The sequence below is a fragment of the Neodiprion fabricii genome, chromosome 4, assembly GCF_021155785.1.
Source record: "Neodiprion fabricii isolate iyNeoFabr1 chromosome 4, iyNeoFabr1.1, whole genome shotgun sequence".
NCBI lineage: Eukaryota > Metazoa > Arthropoda > Insecta > Hymenoptera > Diprionidae > Neodiprion > Neodiprion fabricii.
In genome coordinates, this window is record NC_060242.1 from 17,609,990 (window position 1) to 17,630,423 (window position 20,434).

Sequence of the window (20,434 nt, forward strand, 5' to 3'; positions counted from 1 at the left end):
GTATAATATCAATAATATTGATATTACCGTATGATAATATAATTCGACCGCCTCAGGGCGGCCGCTTAAAAAAGCCAAGCTTCGCGTTGATACGATTCGGAGTGGCTCGGCACCGGGTTTCCCACATCATCGGGCTCCCTCACGGTTCCCGCGTGTCCTCCCAGATCCTTCTTCTCGTTCTCCTTTTCCTCCGGGTCCTGCCGCACGGGGCCACCGTGGACGACGCCCCAACGACCGACGATTTACATACGAAACACATATTTTTATTTCTTTTCCAGAGTCCTTTTTTTTCTTTTTTCCACCTTTAAACGAACAAGATGGTTGACCACGGCGTCCCTCACGCGAGTATCGCAGATACAGTGACACACATCGTCCAATTCTACAGGATTACAAGTCTAGACAGAAATCGAGTGAAAGAGATAAGCAGGCTCCGTTATACGTTCGAATTAATAATGGGAAATTCGTTCACGATTTATACGCTACGTGTGGTTCGGTTTATTTCGTATTTAATTAACTACAGAGTAGGTGCGTATATGATTTATGTTTAAAAATTACACCTTCATAATTGGAACCGCATTTGCGATGTCGCGCGATCTAGTAATTATAGAACCAGTCGTGAAATTTATAAGCTGACGCAAACTACTTTTCGCCGCACAAGTTTTCTACTCTAATAAATGTGCCGAGATGTTGTTTATAAATATGACAGTAAATTTTTTTTTCAACGACCTTCTCCATATATCGATAACAATATTTTTAAAATCGGTCAAACCTCTTAACACCAAGCCTCTGGACACACGAACGTTGCTTGAAAAATCGGTAAAACCTTGCTATCGATGCACGCAGTTACGCAGCCACATATCGTACAACTTTTTATTTGACGAACGGACGTTGTGTGAAGAAGAGATTGCCAACGGTATTCACATACTCATTGAATCATAAAAAACGAAAGATTGGAAGAAAATAAAAAAAAAAAAAAAAATGGGCGAGTCTGAAATCATGCATCGATGCGTAAATGAACGTAAACGTGAAAAAATTGTCATCGTGCACAATTACAATCGAGGCTAGTAAGCATTTCAGCGACGAGTTGCGGTACAGCGACTGTATAAATGAAATTAAAGAGGAATCGACGAGAATAAAAAGAAACAATGAACTCGCGGCGCGATGCGATGAAAAATGAAAAGAAATAAAGAGAAAAGCGGCTGTCTCCTCTCGCTTCCTGGAACATCAACCTGCAGAAGTAAAATTCCCTTCTGGCCGAATAGGGGATTGTAATTTAAGCGGAAGATTCCGTTCGAGCCGCCGCCGCCGCCGCCGCCGCCGCCGCCGCTTATTGTCATTTAAACGAAGTTTATACAGTCTCTCCTCGTGTACGTTATAAATACGTAAAACCCACCTCGCCTTTGGCTCGCGTGACACCGTCAATTTAAATCGTCCACACATGTGGCGCGTCCTTTTCTCTCCTCTTTCGTGTATTTCGTAAGGCGAAGGTTCGTCGCGCCGCGATCGTTTATAAAATACCCACAGCCAGCTGTACTTACACGTGTGTCTTTTGCGCGTACCTACAACGTCGGTATTAAATTGATAATATCGGTGATTTTACTGCCTGGCGTGTAGGAGAAGAAGGCCGGGGGGAGATCCGACCGCAAATTCGGTGCCTCTGGGGGGCCGGGGGTCCAGGACGTCCGCGTCCTCCGATCCTGCACTTAAGTTTTTATACGTCAGCCATGCTTCAAGTCTCATTTTTATCTCTAGCTACGCGACAGAATTTTATTCAACCGGTATTGCTAACCGCGGTCGAAAATTATCGTCATACCGAACGATATTCATTGATTTTCCTTATTTGCCCGTCATTTTTCACTCTCTGAGATTCGTTGAATTAAGCATAGTACAATTTTAAAGGATGTATCGTACAAATAACTTGGTGGAAAGAAAAAAAATATCAAGTTGAAAATAAATGAATGTGAAACAAAGATTTTGAACTTAAACTTACAGCTAGTTGTAAGGTTAATCGATTTCAATTGAATAAATTCTCCAGAAATCGTTCGAGAAATATCTTCTTGACAGATCGATCGATTCTTCGATCAGTGTCGAAGAGATTTTTTGCATCGATGAGACTAAACTTGATTAATGCCAGTTATATTATTTAATTCGAATTTTTTCTTTACGTATTTTTTGTTCCGACTGTACATCTTTAATCGTGAGAATCGAGTATTGCAGTTTTGCATTATGATAGGTATCGGCGCGAATGAGACGCGTGAAGGATCCTGGTATTAGCCATCGTCACGGGGTATAATTATACAAATGTATACAAGCGATCTCCTGACATTGCAATCAACGTTTACGAACACGAAGAAGTGGGATGCGGTATCTCTCGAAATTACTTGTAAGGTCGATTTCTTTCGATTTCAAGTTTATATTAAGAGAATTATCCGCAATGAATATTCGTAAAGTAAACGGAACGCGATTGAAGCCGTTTTTTCCGCATTCTATGGACACAATAGAAATCTAGTACCGCATCGATTACCGTGACTTCAAATTCTCAATGAATCTATCGATATTTAAAATACAACCCAAAAGTTCTTAATTCGCACAGTCGGTTTTATCTTGATAATGTTTTAAAAACAACCGTAACAATTTCTCTGCATGAGAATGAAGATTTCTTCGAGGCATAGCTTCGTTCTTTGATTTCGCACGAAATGTTTCTTCTTGCCTACACTTACGATTCTCTACGTCGCACAGTGTACAAAGAAACGGGTGATTGTACATGATATTCAGCGCGCATTTTTACCATGTAATTATCATTCATCCTCCAAATAATAATCTACGTCATTCGGTTTCACGCGAAGAGATGCAACGACGGCGATGTGAATTACAATAATTTCTTCCGAATGAAACGTTGACTGTACGAGCGACAGGACTGTAACCGTAAATTTTTACGAAACAAAAAACTTGAGCATGTACGACTCTTTGCAATAAAACACATATAATCGGAACTTAATTTCTTTCACGACCAATTTTCCACACACATCATGGATTAATACGTAACACGCATACATGGCATATACGTGTTTCCTTCATCATATATTACTGGTCCAACGATACTTTACAATTCGAGATACGTGACGAAACGTTGAAAAACAACGCAAAATTCTTTCATCTATTTGCATCTAATATCTTCCATACGTACGACGATTTCGTCAACAAAGCCGTGGAAGAAAGGCCGCCAATTCGCGTCGCATCGCGTTCGTTTCCAGCTCCTGATCTGCAGCCGTCGCGTCGTGCATCATCGCGAGATATGTGAGACGAGATCGGCAACTTGGAGATATTAAAACCGGTAGAGAACGGCGAGCTAGGACATAGATTCTTCCATCAAAATTCCGATCAACGAGCCAATAATCGCGTGTGCTCGATACATCGCGGATTATTTAATAGTTCCAGGCTCGCCGATCGATCGCAGAACGATTTCAATTTGCCTAGAGATTTGACCAACCGAAACTCTACGCAATCAGCGCTCCTTCGCTCGCGCTTCTTCTTCTCTTATTTCACGATCCGTGGTCTTTATAGTCAGGTCGGTGCATAACGAGCAGTTAATTACGAACGAACGAACGAACGAACGAACAACACGACCAACATCCCCCCTCCATTACGCTCTGCTCCTCGTCGTTCCTTTTTCAAGTTTTTTGTCACGCCACGTCGCGGATTGGAAGACGCGTGAAGACTCGTTAGACTCGGTGCCTGAACGACGGGGGTGATTCGCTTTTATTTTATAATTTCTCGGCACGAGGGGGCAGCAAAGTCGGTCATTTTTTATGCACTCAGGGTGGTCGATCGTTATCCATTTCGCGTTTCAATGCCAGATACCGCGTCAATCGACCTATGCCTGAGTATGATGTACGAACTTGGTGCGATACTTTCCGCATTCGGGTTACAAAATTTTTCATACATTAATTGACGGGATTATTTCGCGAATTCGAACAAACAACATCATCTCCGAATCGCGCAGATTTGAAAATAATGATACGAATTGCTTCGTTAGAGGAGAAAAATCTGTGTAATAATCGCGCGTCAGGCGAGATTCGTTGAAGAATAAAAAATCTGTCAATAATTATACGTACTGCGTTCTAAGTTCGAGATTTTCAATAAAATTCTCTGACTTTTCTCTGATAATATCGCGCGATTACAGCGCGATTCGAATGCGATTCCTTGATTGATCCATACACGTAACTGTCGATGTCCTGATACATTCGGCTTGCGTAATCCACAATAATTCCTCGATCGGTAAGAGATTATTGCAAATTGTTGATACACAGAGGCACATGCATACATGACCTGGGGTGGAAGCACAAAAGCACACACGCACGAATGTCACGAAAGTCTTTATCCCAGTCCTTTGATATCGGTTTGAGGAAGAAGCATTTTTCATCGCTCATGCCGTTATACCTATAACGTTATATATTGTATACATACGTCGGTCAAACTTGTTTTATTCTCGTTGTATTTTGTCATACGTGTATTTATAATACTCGCAGTTGTTGTTTTCCACGATTCACACAGTGTTACTTTTCCTCGATTTTCGTCTTCTTGTATTATACATTTGTATTTACATGACACTTTTCACGAAACCAACTGTCAAATCCACCAAATGGTTTACACGTAAATAGTTGGTTTTAAAAATTTGTTATTACTTTTCCTCAACTTGATTTGTTCGTTATTTTCTTATTTTCCACGAGTTTTTGGTTCACTTCTTAATTACCTCTTTTTATGATTCACTTCGTTTATCTGTTTGTTCTAAGAATTGTTTGTTTAAATATCTCGCTATCGTTTATACATCCGTACCGCGGGTTTATTGCGACACACTTTTTTTGACTTTTTCATCTTTATCTCACTTTTCCTTTTCTACGCCACACATAGGTACTCGGTCTCGTATTGCTTAGGTGTCGGAGAGTTTAGTAAACGCAACGCGTACACACATGTACGTAACGATATTTAGCACAGCTTTTACGATTCTTCATTTACGTTGACGACGCTTGAGAAACAAGAAACAAAAATCCGCAGCATTGAGGAATCGAGAAATCCGGCGCCCCTGTCACTTCTGATCAAAGATCTGTAAAGAAAGATGCAAGAGCGTGCAAGGTGATCGGTACACCGCGTCCGTCAAATCGGAGCGATAAAGGAGAAGAGAGCGTGGAGATGATGTGGCTTATGAAGTCCGTTTCACCTCGAAAGTTGAGTCAGCAGCGGACAGTTGCTCTGACGGGAGAACCGGTAACATTTGGTCCATCGGTTTACGCCCGAGTGATCCGTCAAAAGAAGAACCGCGCGTCAAAGCGCCTTGTTATATACAATACACAACGAAGACAGGGTGGAGTCCGCCTGCGTGTAGGCAACTCGCGCTATTCATCTCGAACGGCATTTGTTTCGCGCCCTAACGCAGAGGGCTGCGTTATTCGACAAATGACAAACGCGTCGAGTGTGGCGAGTTGCCTGGACACAGGCGGATCTTTGTTTCTCGAATCCGGGGTAAGAATTAATCGTCCGCAACGGATGATTGATGAGTGTAAGAGTTGAGCGGAGGGAAGAGAGATAGAGAAAGAGAAAGATAAAGAGAGAGAGAGAGAGAGAGAGAGAGAGAGAGAGAGAGAGAAGGGGGGGCAGGGCGGTGAGAGGGGGTGGGATGGGGGGGGGGGGGGAGGCGACGAGAAGAGGAGACTCACCTGCAGTATGTATCCTCTACTGTAATCCTCGCTGGTCCAGCCGAAAGCGGCAAGCAGACGCGTAACTTGTTGTTGCGGTAGTTGGTTAAGCAACTGATCGAGCAATATCTTTAGTCGTATCGGTAGCGCGCGCGAACCATAGAGAACGAGAGATGCGACGTCAAACGCGGCCGTCGGCTCGACACTCTCTGGGCTGCGTGACTTCTCCACCTCCTGTTCGCCTCTCCGGTCATCCCCACCACGTACCGGCGCTACCCTCCCTCCGGCGCCGTTGTCATCCCTACCACCGGAGGTCGCGAGGGGGCTGGAGGCGACATCCCCACCACCGCCGGCAACCCGAACGCTTGACAGTCGCGCGAGCGCTGCAACACACATAGAGAAAAGAGAGAGGTTAGACACACACCGACCATCCAACGTCGCCGCCTCCCCACCCCCACCTAGGCGGACCGACGCCTTCGCCGCGCGTCGCCTCAAATCCTCCCCTCTGGGGCGACGCTTTTATCGTTCCCCCCCCTCCCCCGCACTCCGCCGCCGTCAGCCCCCTTCACACCCCCGCCGCCACCCCCGTCGGCCCGCCTGTCGCTCCGGAAGGACTGGAGAAACGCCGCCGACGACGACGACGACGCGCATCGAGAGCCGAGTTCCCATGCATCCTATATGCCGGTTCTCCTCCGTAGCAAGGCGGCAGAAGCATATCCATCAACCTGCTGCCGATGGACCGCAACGACGATGGCCTTACGCCTTCGACGACTCTGCCACCCCCCCCCCCCCCCCCCCCCCCCCGCCACCCCATCCACCCCTCACCGCCTCTATAACTTGCTCGTAGGAAAGGCCGTTGCTGCTGTGCTGCCGTTGATGCTCCCGATGCACGATGCCTGCCTCCGTCTTTACGATTCCTCGACCGTTTTGAAACAACGCTCCTAGGTGGCAGCACCCGCATCGAGATACCAGGATCTTTGAAGCGGCTTTATGGAGAGGTTGTTGGAATTGCGAGCTTTTTTCGTATACACGGACGGATGGATGACTGGTTGGATAGATAAATGGACGGGTGAAGTTGGTGGGTGGACAGAGCTGGGGTCAATCGATTCTGTACTCCTGCCGTTGCGGTTTTCGTAGAATCCTCAGCATCTGCGGATATACTCGCAGCTGGAGGAAGAGACGAGACACGATTGGAGCGGATGGCACGAGGCGGCGTTTTAACGACTAATTTACTCACGCGCGTTCAACGTGCATGGTTCGAAATTCCACAATCAGCTGTCCCGCAAGTCGATTGAAGTGATGAGTATTCTTCTTTCCGCGGGTTTGGTCTTTTATTTCGATCTTTCTTTTTATCGACTAATATTTGACGTGACGGAAAATTTGAGTATTCATCTTTGACACCAAAAAGTTCGTTGGAGACAGTTCGTCTGCCTTTTTCGTTACGGAAAACCTTTGCAGAACGGTATTTTTTTTTTTTTGTTTTTTTTTCTTGTACAGCCGATCAACGATGTACGATTGAAGTTCGCAACTTTAACGTGACGCGACGGATTTATTATACAATCATTATGAAGTACTCTGATCTTCGCAGGAACAAAGGACTGAGGTTTTTTATGTTTGTACCACGCGATTGGTAATTCTATTTTCAGCGTGGGAAAAATATGTCATCTCGTTTTTGTTGAATATTTTTTACAGCGACCGCTGATTTCGTTTGAGAGACAATATAAGCGATTTCGAGTGAGAAATTTACCGTGTGAAATTTCATAGCATCGATGCGTATAAGTGACACTAAAGATTTGACGAGAGGCGGGGTAAGCCAGGCTTATACCTTAACAATATTGAAGAAACAAATTGGTCGTTTCGCTCAAGTAAGAAAAGACAATTCAACGGATCAAGGTATACATTGTGCATTCTATGCTGATTGCACTATCCGATGACAGTATGTATCTCTAAAACTCTGATTCTCTTCTTCTGCAACCGATACCGAGTTATGAATATCGAAAGCTTTTAATTGGTAAGCTTTTCGCTTCTCCGCTTGTATGGATATTCCTTAGTAAAAATTTCCAAAAATTCATTTTTCTGTTTTGATCATTTTTAATATTGTTCCAATGACGGAGTACTTTGGTCTTACTTTTTTAGAACTTCGATAAGTTTCGATTTACCTAAATTCATGTTGGAACGTTGACATTTTTTTCCTGTCGGTGATTCTCAAATAATTTTAATTCTACAGTATACGTGTATATTAAACTGGTGATATTGAAGTTGAATTTTTGCAAATTTCTTGACAATTTTAAGGATTGAAATTGTGAAACGGCTTCAATATTTATAACTCAAAACCGCTTTTGTGAAAAAAGATGGGGGTTTTTAATGTTCAAAATTAAAAGTCGTAAGGTCAAAAGGTCTATATATAGTCTAATTTTAACATTAATTATAATATTAGTTGCGAACCTGCGTACGAGCGTTTTTTTTTTTACGCAAGTGCATGCAAGTCAACTGTACATTTAAAGTGAATTCCGGTAATAAATTATCGTTATTCTCGTTGTTAAAAACCGATCAATTTCGCGCAAAATGTCTGATTGTATGTTGCTCGTGAAAAAACCAACGGCTACGCCGGTAATTCGAATACTATATCCAATTGTCAGGTAGAGTGATCATGACATTCACATCCTACCTGCGCACATTACACACGTTTAGAGCAGACACGGACGGGAGAGAAGGACCCATTAGATATTTTTTCTTTCTGACCAATCGATAATATTGAGAAGGCGGTGTGTCTTACACAACGGATGGCCTTTGCGGGTGACTGTTATACTGTCATTATGGGACCGGTGGGTCCCGCAGCTCGGCCATGGCCCGGCTCGAGTCAAGGAGGCCCCACCGTGTATCGCGCGGTCAATAGAAATCATGGAGTCATCGCTATTGGGCGCCACTTGTCATTAATGACTCTTCGATTTTCGATTTAATTAAACTCCGATGACGATCTGCCACCTAGAGTACCTAGTTTTTTCTTGGAAGGACGCCCCTACGCCAGGATCCTGTATACGCTTTACATAATATACCTAGGTATACATATGTACGATGTATAGGTAGGCGATTGAATAGATGCGGACTGCACTGTTCAAAGCAATTCCTGTGAATGGTCGAGACTGTCGTATGTCCTTAAATTTTTATTCCCTAAGAACTATGGTTTTTTAATTGATTCTACGTCAAGGAGGGTCGATGAAAAAATTCCAATCATAGGATTTGACATTTTTTAGTCAATAATATCAATTCAACTAGCAGGCTGATGAAAAAAAAATGCATGACTAAAAAATGATCATAGAACTCTCGGAAAAATCAGAGTCAGTATAATACGAGGATCATAAAATTGTTACAAAAAATTTCAAAAATTTTAGGGAACTTGTGACGAAGTTATAAAACTTTTTAAATGCTGCTTAAGAGCTTCTCCGATTACGGCATAACGAGTTTTGAATTGAACTTAGTCGCGAACAAACTCTCTAAAAATTTATGAAACTTGAAAATCAAGTTATTTTTATTGAAACCAACCAGCAAAATTGTTCTTTTTTCCGATCGATTCATCAGTTTCAGCAAAGCTGTCGAATCTCCTTAACTATTACTTTGTTCCTACACCGCAATTCCTTCGAATGCGTACAATAAAGATTTGCAAATTCTTATGCATATGCAGCGCTCGCAAAGTTGTGCCGCTAATTCCGACATACCCGATTTTTGTCAAAATGTTCGAATGGGGGTTGGATCATAATCGCACGTACGTAGTTGCAGCTTCTGCAGGGTAGGTACAAACCTACACACACTCACACACACGGTGTTGCGGATCCGCTTAATCCCCCCACCCCACTCAACTCGCCGAGGCGCGGGTGGCTCGAGGATGACGCAGTAATTGGAAAATCTGGGGAAATCGGATTTTCGGTGTAATCCAGTAATAACCGAATACGTTACGTACGTTCAGGATATACAGAGGATCGCTCCTCGCGGTACCGTGAAATATTTCCACCACACGCGAATAACCTGGGTGTACAATAATATTTATATTTTTGTTTTGCACTTCATTCTTCGAGGGACTCGCGATTCGCGTTCTACATTTGTCGTGTAAATGCAGAGTATTTTTTACTTTCTCATTCTATAATACGATCATTGATTCGCATTTCGATATTCTAGACCGTGTATGTACGCTGAGAGAAATTTTTAGTTCCGGTTACCTCTCTATTATCTTAACTATTTTCATTTTTTACCGCAATCGAAAAATATAGTTCTAGGTACGAAATGAAAATTAGTTTTCCAGCTCTTACCGGAAAGTCTGGTATCCGTTACTATTCTTTCTCATTACGGTCACTCTTACTATATTTTCTTGTAACTGTTGGGAAAATTGAATGCTTGTGAAACAATAAATTGACGTTAAAGTCTTATTTAAATAAAAAAGTACAGTAAACCGAACAAAATGATTTTGCGTTGCAATTACCAAAAAAGCATCGACAATAGCGGAAAATCGTTACCTAAGTCTACCTCGTTTTTCGCAATTCCAACAATATTTAAACAGTTTTTTTTAACGATACCTGTTTTACTCAATTTTTCTAGTTACTGTAACGAATGAAATTTTTTTCAGTGTAGATACTATTGCAATCAATAATTTATTTCAACTCGTCTCAGGTGCATAATTTCAACCCGTTAATGTTATCCCGTGAAGAATTGAATGTGCAGATAATTTATTTCGAAGCCGAACTAGACTGAATGATTGAGATTGCTTAATAGAAATTCTAATAATTCAATAAAATTTCTGTGAAGTCGGGCGAAAGTTTTTCGTAGTTATAGCACGTAGTGTGGAACGTTTTTTCATTGCAGATCTCGACTTTGGGACTATGACAAAAAATATAAAAATCTTTCGACCCATACCGCATAATTGATTTGGTAAATTGTATTTGAAATGAGGTTAAATTATAAAAGTGATTAGTTCAAGCATTTTTCACGCATAAATTTGAATATTTTCAGATTCGAATCGACTTTACCGAACGAATTGAGACAAGTCATTATACACGTTTCGAAACCACCCCGATTTGTACTCTCATCCCACATGCGATAGGGTGTCGAGTTACAGCGGCAGAATTACCGGGGCTGCGAGCCACGCGTTCGGTCATATATACTTAGTTCGTTAAAATTTCAAAGAAAAGCATATTTTCATACGGCGTACGTTGATTCGTTGTTTATTCAACGCTCTCGGTGGCTGACCGATTGCAAACCGCAGATTTTTGCCGCTCGGTAGGTATAATTCGCATCGACGTTTTTACACGCTTTGTTTTCCAACCTGTCCATCCTCGCTGTCGCCTGTCACGGAGTTTCGTATGATCTGGATTTGACGCCGCAATGCTCGCACAGCTTTACGTATAAATTTAATCAATAACAAACAAGATGAACAAAGGATAACCGGCAGAATATTAACCTGGTTATACAAAAAAATTAAGTGAAATTATATTAATATTGAACAGAATATGCCGAGTTTTTCAGCAGCACAGAAGATCGAGTTGATACAATAAATATTTTTTACTCTCGCAGCGAAAGTTATGCGGGGAAATTATTGGGAGGGATCCACGCGAATTTGTGGAGATTTATACAAAATTTTGAGGAGTATAGCAAAGTTTTTATCACTACCATGTTTCAATCGGAAAATTTTGAATATTTGAAAATAATTGTATTTATAACCACAAGTGTTCGGTTCTATATCGCACGTATTTTGAGTCATTTTTGTTTTTTGTTTCAATGCTGCAATAAACGTTCGGTAATATTACAAATTTGCATATGTATTTACGTGTAAATTATATACACATAATTAGTTAATACGCATTCAGTAAACCATACATTATACAAGCTTGATTACCTCATGCGAATCGACCTCAACAAAAAACGAATGTCGGCAGATTTTTCATAACCGACATCATCCTCAATCGATTTGAATGACTTTTTTCTATTTCTCGCTTAATTTTCGAAACAGCGTAATGACTAATTCGGAACGAAGCACCCTGTGAATTATGCGGTGCTACACTCGTAGGTACTAATACGATTGGTTTACCTCACTTTCCACGAGTTGTATGTAATGACGCATTATCGGTTTTGATCGGCTGCAAATTCCAAAACGTACCTGAGGGCCAGAGGGAGATTATTGGTGAGCGAGGTTCATACTAACCTTCCAGGATTCCAGAGTTCTGGAATTCGGTTTGCAATTCAGTGAAACTTTCGCTGAAAATTAACGTTTTTCATCGCAATCAAATATAGTCAAATTGCGTGATCTCAGACCTTTCAATGATCAAGGAATTTCGTCAACGAGACGTGTCAATTCGACGCGTCACAGTTTCGCAGATTTGATGTAATTTCAAAGTTTTAGGTCATCGAGTACCGTAACAGTTGTGAATAATTAAAGACTCAAAATATCATCGATTCAATGGGATCTTAAAATTGCAACTATTACCGTCAATTACCTATGAACCTGTTCAATGATCAACAAATCAGTAAATCCAAAAAAAAAAAAACTCAATCGAATGAAAGTAAAAAAATATGCAGCGAATTTAGTAATTAGATTACAGAATACACCGCAAAACTTGACGATAATTACAACTCCGTTAGCGGAGTCACGTTTTCCCCGGAGTACTGGGAGCAGTGACTTAACAAATTATGCCGTTCCATGATAGCCGAAGCTAGGAGGGTGATTTGATCCTGAGGCTTCCCACAGGCTCCGGTGACAGGTGGACAATGGCCTTCCGAGGCCGTCCGGGTCTCGGAGCTCTTTCGAGCCTTTTGTGGGCGCTGTAGTGTTTTCCGAAATTTGTACCAGCGGGTTGCGATTGAAGAAGGCGCCGGGTGGCGGTCCTCTAAAAGGGACGCTCGCACCGCGGTGCCTTCGAAAGTAATATTTCAGTCTTTTCGGGGGAACGCATGGTTCGGCTGACCGACGGTCATTTGCTAATTCCTTTGTTATTATTTGCGTGAATAATTTTTTCGACTATCCGTGTATGTGAAAAATCTCTTTAGAAATTTTTCGACCCACGTGTACCGTATGCATTATACTATAATAGCGTGGTGTTCCGTTGTGAAATTATTATTTTCAAATACCTGCTTGCAAAGTTCGATTTTCGAAGTTTGCGGAGCGTGTATGAAATGTTTCGTTTCCAAACAGTGCGGTAAAACAACGTTGGCGCATGCGCACGATTCAAATTCTACGTTTTGCACACTAGGGCTTTCTTTGGCGCATGCGCACTTTCGAATAACACGATTTGCAAAAATTCTGAAAAAATCATGCGGTGCAGATCGGTAATAAGAGAGATGACCTAAGAAAAATGGCGGGGGTGTTATTTCGAAATAGCAAAGAAATAATTTTCAAAAGTTAAAATTTTTTTTTTTTATGCATTGCTTTCTTTTGCTGTCCAACAAACCATCCGTTTTCTTCATAGTTGGCGGTCCAGCATTTCAACTTGGGTGAAAAAAAATGAGATAAGTTCAAATTTTTAGATCAGCTTTAAAAATAGGATCAAGGGATATCCTTCTGCGATCATTATTTTTGCCACGTACAACACTCTGTCATACATACCTAACTATATAAATATATTTGCGTATTTATGCTTTATAAGCCTGCGCGATGAGCCTCGCCGTCAGCATCCAGGATTCAAGAAAACTTATAAATTGAAACGGCAAAAGTCGGCGCGAATGACGATCAAATTGGATTATCTGATCCAGTGAGCATTCCACGGTCCAGCAAATTGACCCATCTTTCACTATTAATATCAATTATTTGACCGGAAGCTGGGGCGCCAAAGCGGGTGACGGGCCGGTGACGTCATTCCCGGTCAACTACAAGTATTTCGCATTAGGGCCCGCCCCCGAACTCCCTCGATGACGCCTCTAATTAATTAGGTTAAAAATACATTAAACCAATTGATCCGATTGTCTATTGGTACTGATCTAAGAACGACTTCAGGATTCACGTTTCATTCCGAAAGATAACGGCGCTTCTTATCGCAAATGCCGGTTGGATGCATTTTTATTTTAAAAAATCGCCGACCCCTTGGATCGAACAAATTTTTTTTGTAAAACGAAGAATTATATAAGTTATAAAACTCCCACAATAACCAAGAGTAACTCATTCAATACAAGTTTTGGATTAAAAATAAGAAAAAAATTTTTATTTTAAGCTTGAATCAAAACTGACGGAGCCTCAAATTGTAGCGTCATTCATTTTTGCGAAAACAAAATAAAGTTCAAGATTCAGAATAAATCAAGTCGCGCAAATTGTTGTTTTATAATTTGATTAATCCTTTCAAATCAATTGGCACATAAATTTGAGAGAAGAATCATTGTTATTTGGATTTTGTAAAATTTTTACTTTTATAACGGACAAGTAAGCGTAGAATATTTTCTACAAATATCTTTAAAACCCTGTAAGCATGATAAAAACTTTCCCTTTCCGACTTGTTCAGTTATTTCGGGCTGAAAATATGTGAAAAGGTTAGAAGAAGAATAACTATCACATACTCAGAAGACCGTAAAATCAAGCCTGAAAATCAACGGTTCAAATTCAAATTTGCATTTAATTTTTCCAACATTTCAGGGAAGAATGAAAACAAAAGAAGAATTATCCAACAGCCAGTGGCATTATAAATACACGTTCGTTTCAGTCTAACAATGAGCTTCAGAATATAATTTTCTTGCAAAATTAGTATTTACAGTGTATTTTACATTCCGTGTCACTTTGCAGGCCTCGGCCGAACGGTAACGTTTGTTGTTTCAGAATCAGTCGAAAAAGAGCACTGGCTACGGTACCTTTATAATCCAATAACTGGAGACAAGACGGTGAGGTTTTCTCGAGGTATCGGCATCGAGGTTCATCCGTTCGGCCGTGATCCGCAATCGGTGGTATTTTCCTTTACCGGCATTGTTATATCCGGAGGTATAATTTTGTTTTTGCCGACTTGTACCGGATTATCAAAATGGCTATTTTACCTATTTTTCGCAATCCCATTATTCATCTCCAACAGCAATATCGTGCGATATCCCTTTAACGAACAATCGTAATCCCGTAATGTAATCCAACAGAAACTCGGAAAGACACTGGGATGAGAATTCAAACGGGCGTAAAAGGGTCCAAATACCTTTTTGGGCCCGGAGTCCTCTCCGACCAATTTGAGCCGAATAGTTGACAAGGCTGACCGTGCAACGGAGTTAAGCCCTATTATTATCATATTTCACTCATACCCCGCAGTGAAAATGTCAAACGAGCCTCGGGGAGTGATTCCTTTACCGGGCGGTTTCACCTAGGCGACGATCAACGCCGAGCCGTAGCCCCTTGAAAAACCCCCAGAGCAAGATCGAGGCGGTCAGATCAAAGCGGCATCCACGTATAGTTATGGTACCAATGGGCCAGCCGATTCTGCTCTCTGCACGTCGCAGGATATGGCCGCGGAATTTGTCTTCGCTCCGCTGCGGCGCTGTGCGTCTGAGACGCAATGCGGTTCGACGACGCGTTGAAGCTTTTCGGAAAATTCAATCCAATTCGACGAGTGTGAAGAATCCGGAAGTCAAGACAAGACGGAACGTCGCATCGATCTTTTTTCACTTCTCGAATCTCTTGCGAGATTCCAGTGTTTAAATTTTTGTCCAAGATGAAAAACGTGCGAATAAATTGCAATTTCAATTCGATCGAACCATCGAACTCGAAAAATAATATCGCGTATTCTTTACAACAATTCAAAATCTCTAAACCCTTACACCCGACTTTTAGATATTTTTTGTGGTTTTTCTAGAGCTCCATCTCGAGACAAAAGTGGACAACTTACGGGCACTGTACATCTCTTACTCCGTAATATAGTGAAAACGTGACGCGTGCAGTAATTTAGTTCGCCGCGATATCGACGATGAGAATATCTTTTACAGCGGAATGGACGAGGACGTAGGAAAAAGAAGAAGAGAACGGAACGCGATAGATACCGGCGAGTGAAAAATTGGTGCATTCCTGGACTTATTGTGAACAAACGACGTATAGACCGTTGACTCATCCTATTTGGATTACAAAAGTTGGTAAAATTGGTTTGGCCATTGGGCGCAGAAGGCTGCCTGCAACGGTGGTCTATCTCTGCGCCACGGAACAATTATTTCGCAGGTCCCAGGAGAAAAAGAGAGAGGGAGTTAGACTGGGGAAGAGAGGGAGAGAGAGAGAGAGGAGGCGAGAGAGGGTCCCGCTGGGCGACCGCGTGGACAGGATGACAAATGATTCGATGGTAGCTGTAACATTATTTTTTAAAACGGCTTTAATCGTCGGCTTTCGAGCCACAGAAATCCAATACACGTTAGAACAGCTGGATTTCAGGGCTCGTTTCTATTGTCGTTATAGAGTAGATCACTTTGCAGGGACTCCGCTTTGACAGGTGTTTTTTCGTTTTTCTACTTTGAAATATATCTCACTACTTCCGCCCTCTAATTCAACGAGTCCGTTATATTCGGACTACGGAGTGTACAAAAAAAACTTCGATTTCAAATTTCACTCCCATCGCGAAAATTTTTGGAAATTTGAAATCGGACCGATCATTCGCCCGGCACGTACGCGATGTCGAAGGCGAACGTTGATCACGGTCGAAATAATACGAAAACCCGTCAAGTTGAAAATATTCTCCGTATGACTAATTCCAGACGCTTCGCCTCCTCCGGTCCGTGTGTCGCCGTCGTTGTAAAATCGATTCTATAATATATAACAAGAGCCGAGCATACAGAGCGGCGATATAATATCGAGCCCTTTTTTTTTTTTCTTATTTATTTTTCTGCCGAGTCGTTGCTTGTAAGTGACCGCGGCAGAAATACGATATGAATATTTCGTACGTGGGTGAAAGGAGTAGGCTTCCAAGCCGAAAAGTTGCCCGACGCATTCGAGTCCGCATACAAACATCGCGCAGCTTTCATGCGCGCATTAAATCGGCACGTGTGTGCAGAAAATTCGGCAAACTCAGAGCCAACCCCGTCTGCTCTTGACTACACAACGTATACTTGCGCAGGGCGACGTCGAGTCTAGCCGCTGCGCTGACTGCGGGTCTTTATTTCATCTGTCGTGGGTTTAAGGGGGGAGTAGTACAGCTTGGACGGTTTAAAATCGTACCTTTTTGTGAGGAGTTTTTTTTTTTAACGAAGTGAAAACGCTCCGAGGAATCTGAGTTTCATGGCTTTATTATTTATAGTTTCACGAACGTTTCAGAATTATTTTATTCGAATTAATAACAAAATGACGGCACCGGGTGTTTTCATTTTATATAACCTTTAGATCGCCGGGATTTGATGGGAATTAATCCCCTTACATAATTTCCAAATAGTGTGCGAGGAGATGCTCACTCGCGGATTCGGTGACACGACGATTTGCGAAAGGAATCGATTTCTTGTGATTTAGACTGTGATTTTCGTGATTTCCGAATCAATGAGATTACCTATTCCAACGATTAAGAGTGATTTCTAGGTTTTGGAAATCATTGATATTTAGACTCTCGAGAAATGAATATTGATTGATTATTATAGATTAACAATAATTAATTTACGATCGGTGATGCGTGGATACGCAATCAATAACAGAGATTGTTATAGAAATTATAATAATTTTTTTATTCTCTCGTAAAGATTTTCCGTAAACATTAAAAAAATTTTCACTTGTAATAGGGGATGATGACATCGAGAATGTATCTATATCCATGAATATGTCTATACTTTAAGAAATCATGAGGAAATCAGGAGTCATTCGATTCGAGTGATTTCCAGCGACTTTTAGCGATTGCCTGTCTGATTTTGGATTAAATGGTTCAATAATTTCTCATGTGTGAAGTCCCTCGATAGTGTGCCTACATCTTGAATATAAGCTATAATAAAGTTCCGATCACACGTAGAGCCTATATTTGGGCTTTCCGGCGATTAACGGTAAGGGAAAAATTCAAAAGTGTGTAGTTTTGCTTAAAAGTCTGTTTCTACAGGTTTTCGTGGTCGCTGATAGTAAGCTCAATTATTGAAAATCTTCAATTGTCGTGCCTATGCACCGAGATTATACAAGGCTGTTCCACATGACTCTGGCTTTAGTATTACCCAGAGGTAACGTCGGCGACGTAGAGAGACAGTGTGACTTTATTTGTTTGCTTTTTTGTTATTTTTTTTCGGCTTGAAAAAAAAAAAAAAAATTTCCGTCTTCACGTTTCAAAATAATTTTTTTTGTTTTTTTGATTTTTCTTCCGCGTTAGTTTCTCTTCATACTATTCAAAGCTAGAGGGATATTTTTGATTTTTTGGTCCGCCGTATTGAATCTACCGTCTTGAATTTCGAAAATCAGATACCAAATTCGTCATCCGCGACCCCAAAAATCCCCATGTGGAAAATTTCAAAGCTAGAGCGATACTTTTAATTTCTTGGTCCGCCATATTGGATCCGCGATTTAGAAATTGGGAATTTCGATTTCAGATTCTTTATCATCTGCTTCGAAACCCCCCGAATACGGAGGTTTGACGTGGATTGCTCCACAGCGCATATATTTAGGTTTTCCGGCGGCCTAAAGGTTAAAAAAAAAATTCTAAAAATAGGTATGATTTTAAATCCCCCCCCCTTATCACTGTAAACATCAGGGCGGCTGAACAAGGGTCGAGGGCTTCGCGGCCTGACTCCACTGCAGCGCCGCGTTGCGGCCGAGGAGACAAACAAGCGAACCGTAGGTACGTCTGATGATTTTCCGAGTGCATCGACTTGTGCTTAATGCTTTAATGGAGTTTGCCGAGTAGTCGAGCACCCGTGGATAAAGGGCATCCCTAACCCCGGCAGCTACCCGGTTCGTAGACCGTGTGCTACTACCTCCTATCGCTTGGGGCTAGTTTGCACAAGGTTTCTCTCGCCGTTCCGCTCCGCGTTTATCGAATGTCTCGTCGTCGCTTCTGGGCTAGCGCATATCTGTCCTGATTTTGCTCGGAATTGCAACGTTTGCTATAATTTCCCTCCGGTCTGTAAGGGTGCCGATTACCGATTAACCGAGCTTTGGCATCTTTGTTCAGTTTTTATTATTCATCGTTTCTCGCGGTTACGATAATTTGGAATTTGTGGAATGGTGATTGAAAAAATTCATTCCAAACGATACGTTCACGTTGCGAACTTCAACCGCGTGATTATCTTACATCGTGACGGAATGATGTTCAAAAATTGATTTCGACTTGGCAAGTGTTGGCGACAATTTATCAATTATACTTCAATACACGTTCCAAACCTATTACACAAAAAGTTCAAGTGTGAAATTTTATTTCCTAGATTTTTCTTCTACATCCCGTTATTGTTTTCGGAATAGGGCACAAAGAAAAATGAATAAATAAATAAATAAATAAATAAACAAACAATAACAACGGATATGAGTCATCGAATATCACATTTTTTTTTCCAAACAGACGCATTTGACTTCGATTTCCATCAAATTCTCAGGTGAAATACTTTTTTTGATTACAACAATTTCGATTCAACACGAACAGAAATTTGCTTTAAAAAATTGTAGATCATAGGTTTAAAAATATTGTGGGCTGATGGTAATACATAAAAAATGTTGTTATTATTGGAACTCCAATGGAGAGTGATAAAATTTTACGACTACATCCCGACGTCAATGAACTCGTATCTCGTTTTTCATTGCGTGAAAATACATATACATTGATTAGGTCTGAAAAAATTTAACGTATATACATTTCCGCTTGTCTATCCTGCAGAAAAAGTCAAGAACCGGATTTGCCATACGGTTTTTGAACAGCAAATCTGGTTTTTCATTCCGCGTCCATAACGCATTTATCAGTTTCCATACGACTTTTTGCGCAGGGTAGGCGGATACTGGAATTCGTAATTTGTATATTTTTCAGCGTCGAGTCGAGCGGTGCGGAGTGATATTCGCGAATGCAAACTGCATCCACATCCGTGCCGGAACCGAAGTTTCATCAGCCACCGCGTAGTTTCGGCTTTTGATTATAATTTGGAAAAATCGTGAGCTAGGTCGGTTACGCCAGGTACATACATGGCTCCATACACACGAAGATACACCCGAGGACCGAACGCGGCATATAACGCGCGGAAAAGTTCATACGCGGCAGAACTCGGGCGCCCCGCGGAGCTGGCGTTGTTCTCCGACCGGGCAGAGAGTGTCTTTTTGGAACCCCATGCAGGGAACACGCCCATCCTTCGTAATAAATGATAGTTTTCATAATTAGCGGCCCCTTTCCTGCTGCCTGGCTGACTGCCCGACGGCCGGCTGCGGTCTTTTGTGTTTGCATGCGTAGCGACCGCGTTCCCATACACCAAGGCATGCGCCGCCGTTCGAGAGCGCGGCCTTCTTCGTGGTCCCGAGAGCCGGAAGGGTCGAGGGCCCGGTTGGCAAAGTGTCAACGCCAGCGACGGCAGGTGCGCCTCATTGTTTCGGGGCCTCGTGCCCTCGAGGAAGTCGATTTGCGTACCTACCCGTTCGAGGGCGCAAACGTTTGACCATGAGCAACGCGGTCTGACCCAAGACGGCGCTCTGACCCCGGAGGACAATGCTCGGCGGCAAGTCCCAGAGTCGACGAGTTGCTCGAGGACAATGCGGATCCAGGTATTAAGAACTTTTGCCATGATCCATGGCCGTGTCACAACAAATTTGCATACGCCCGTCAAGCCGCCACCCCCCGGAGCTTTGTCACCAGGTATCGCATTCGTAAGGATTTAGTTCCGCA

General features: G+C 42.0%; 1 protein-coding gene across 2 annotated transcripts in view; it reads right to left on the reverse strand.

The window, feature by feature from the left end:
* LOC124179847 overlaps nt 1-20,434 on the reverse strand; it is a 259,130-nt gene that overhangs the window by 10,071 nt on the left and 228,625 nt on the right. For both annotated transcript variants that reach the window (XM_046564649.1, XM_046564650.1), the window contains exon 4: nt 5,715-6,076. In XM_046564649.1, coding sequence (XP_046420605.1) covers nt 5,715-6,076 — 362 coding nt within the window. The remainder of the gene's footprint in view (nt 1-5,714; nt 6,077-20,434) is intronic.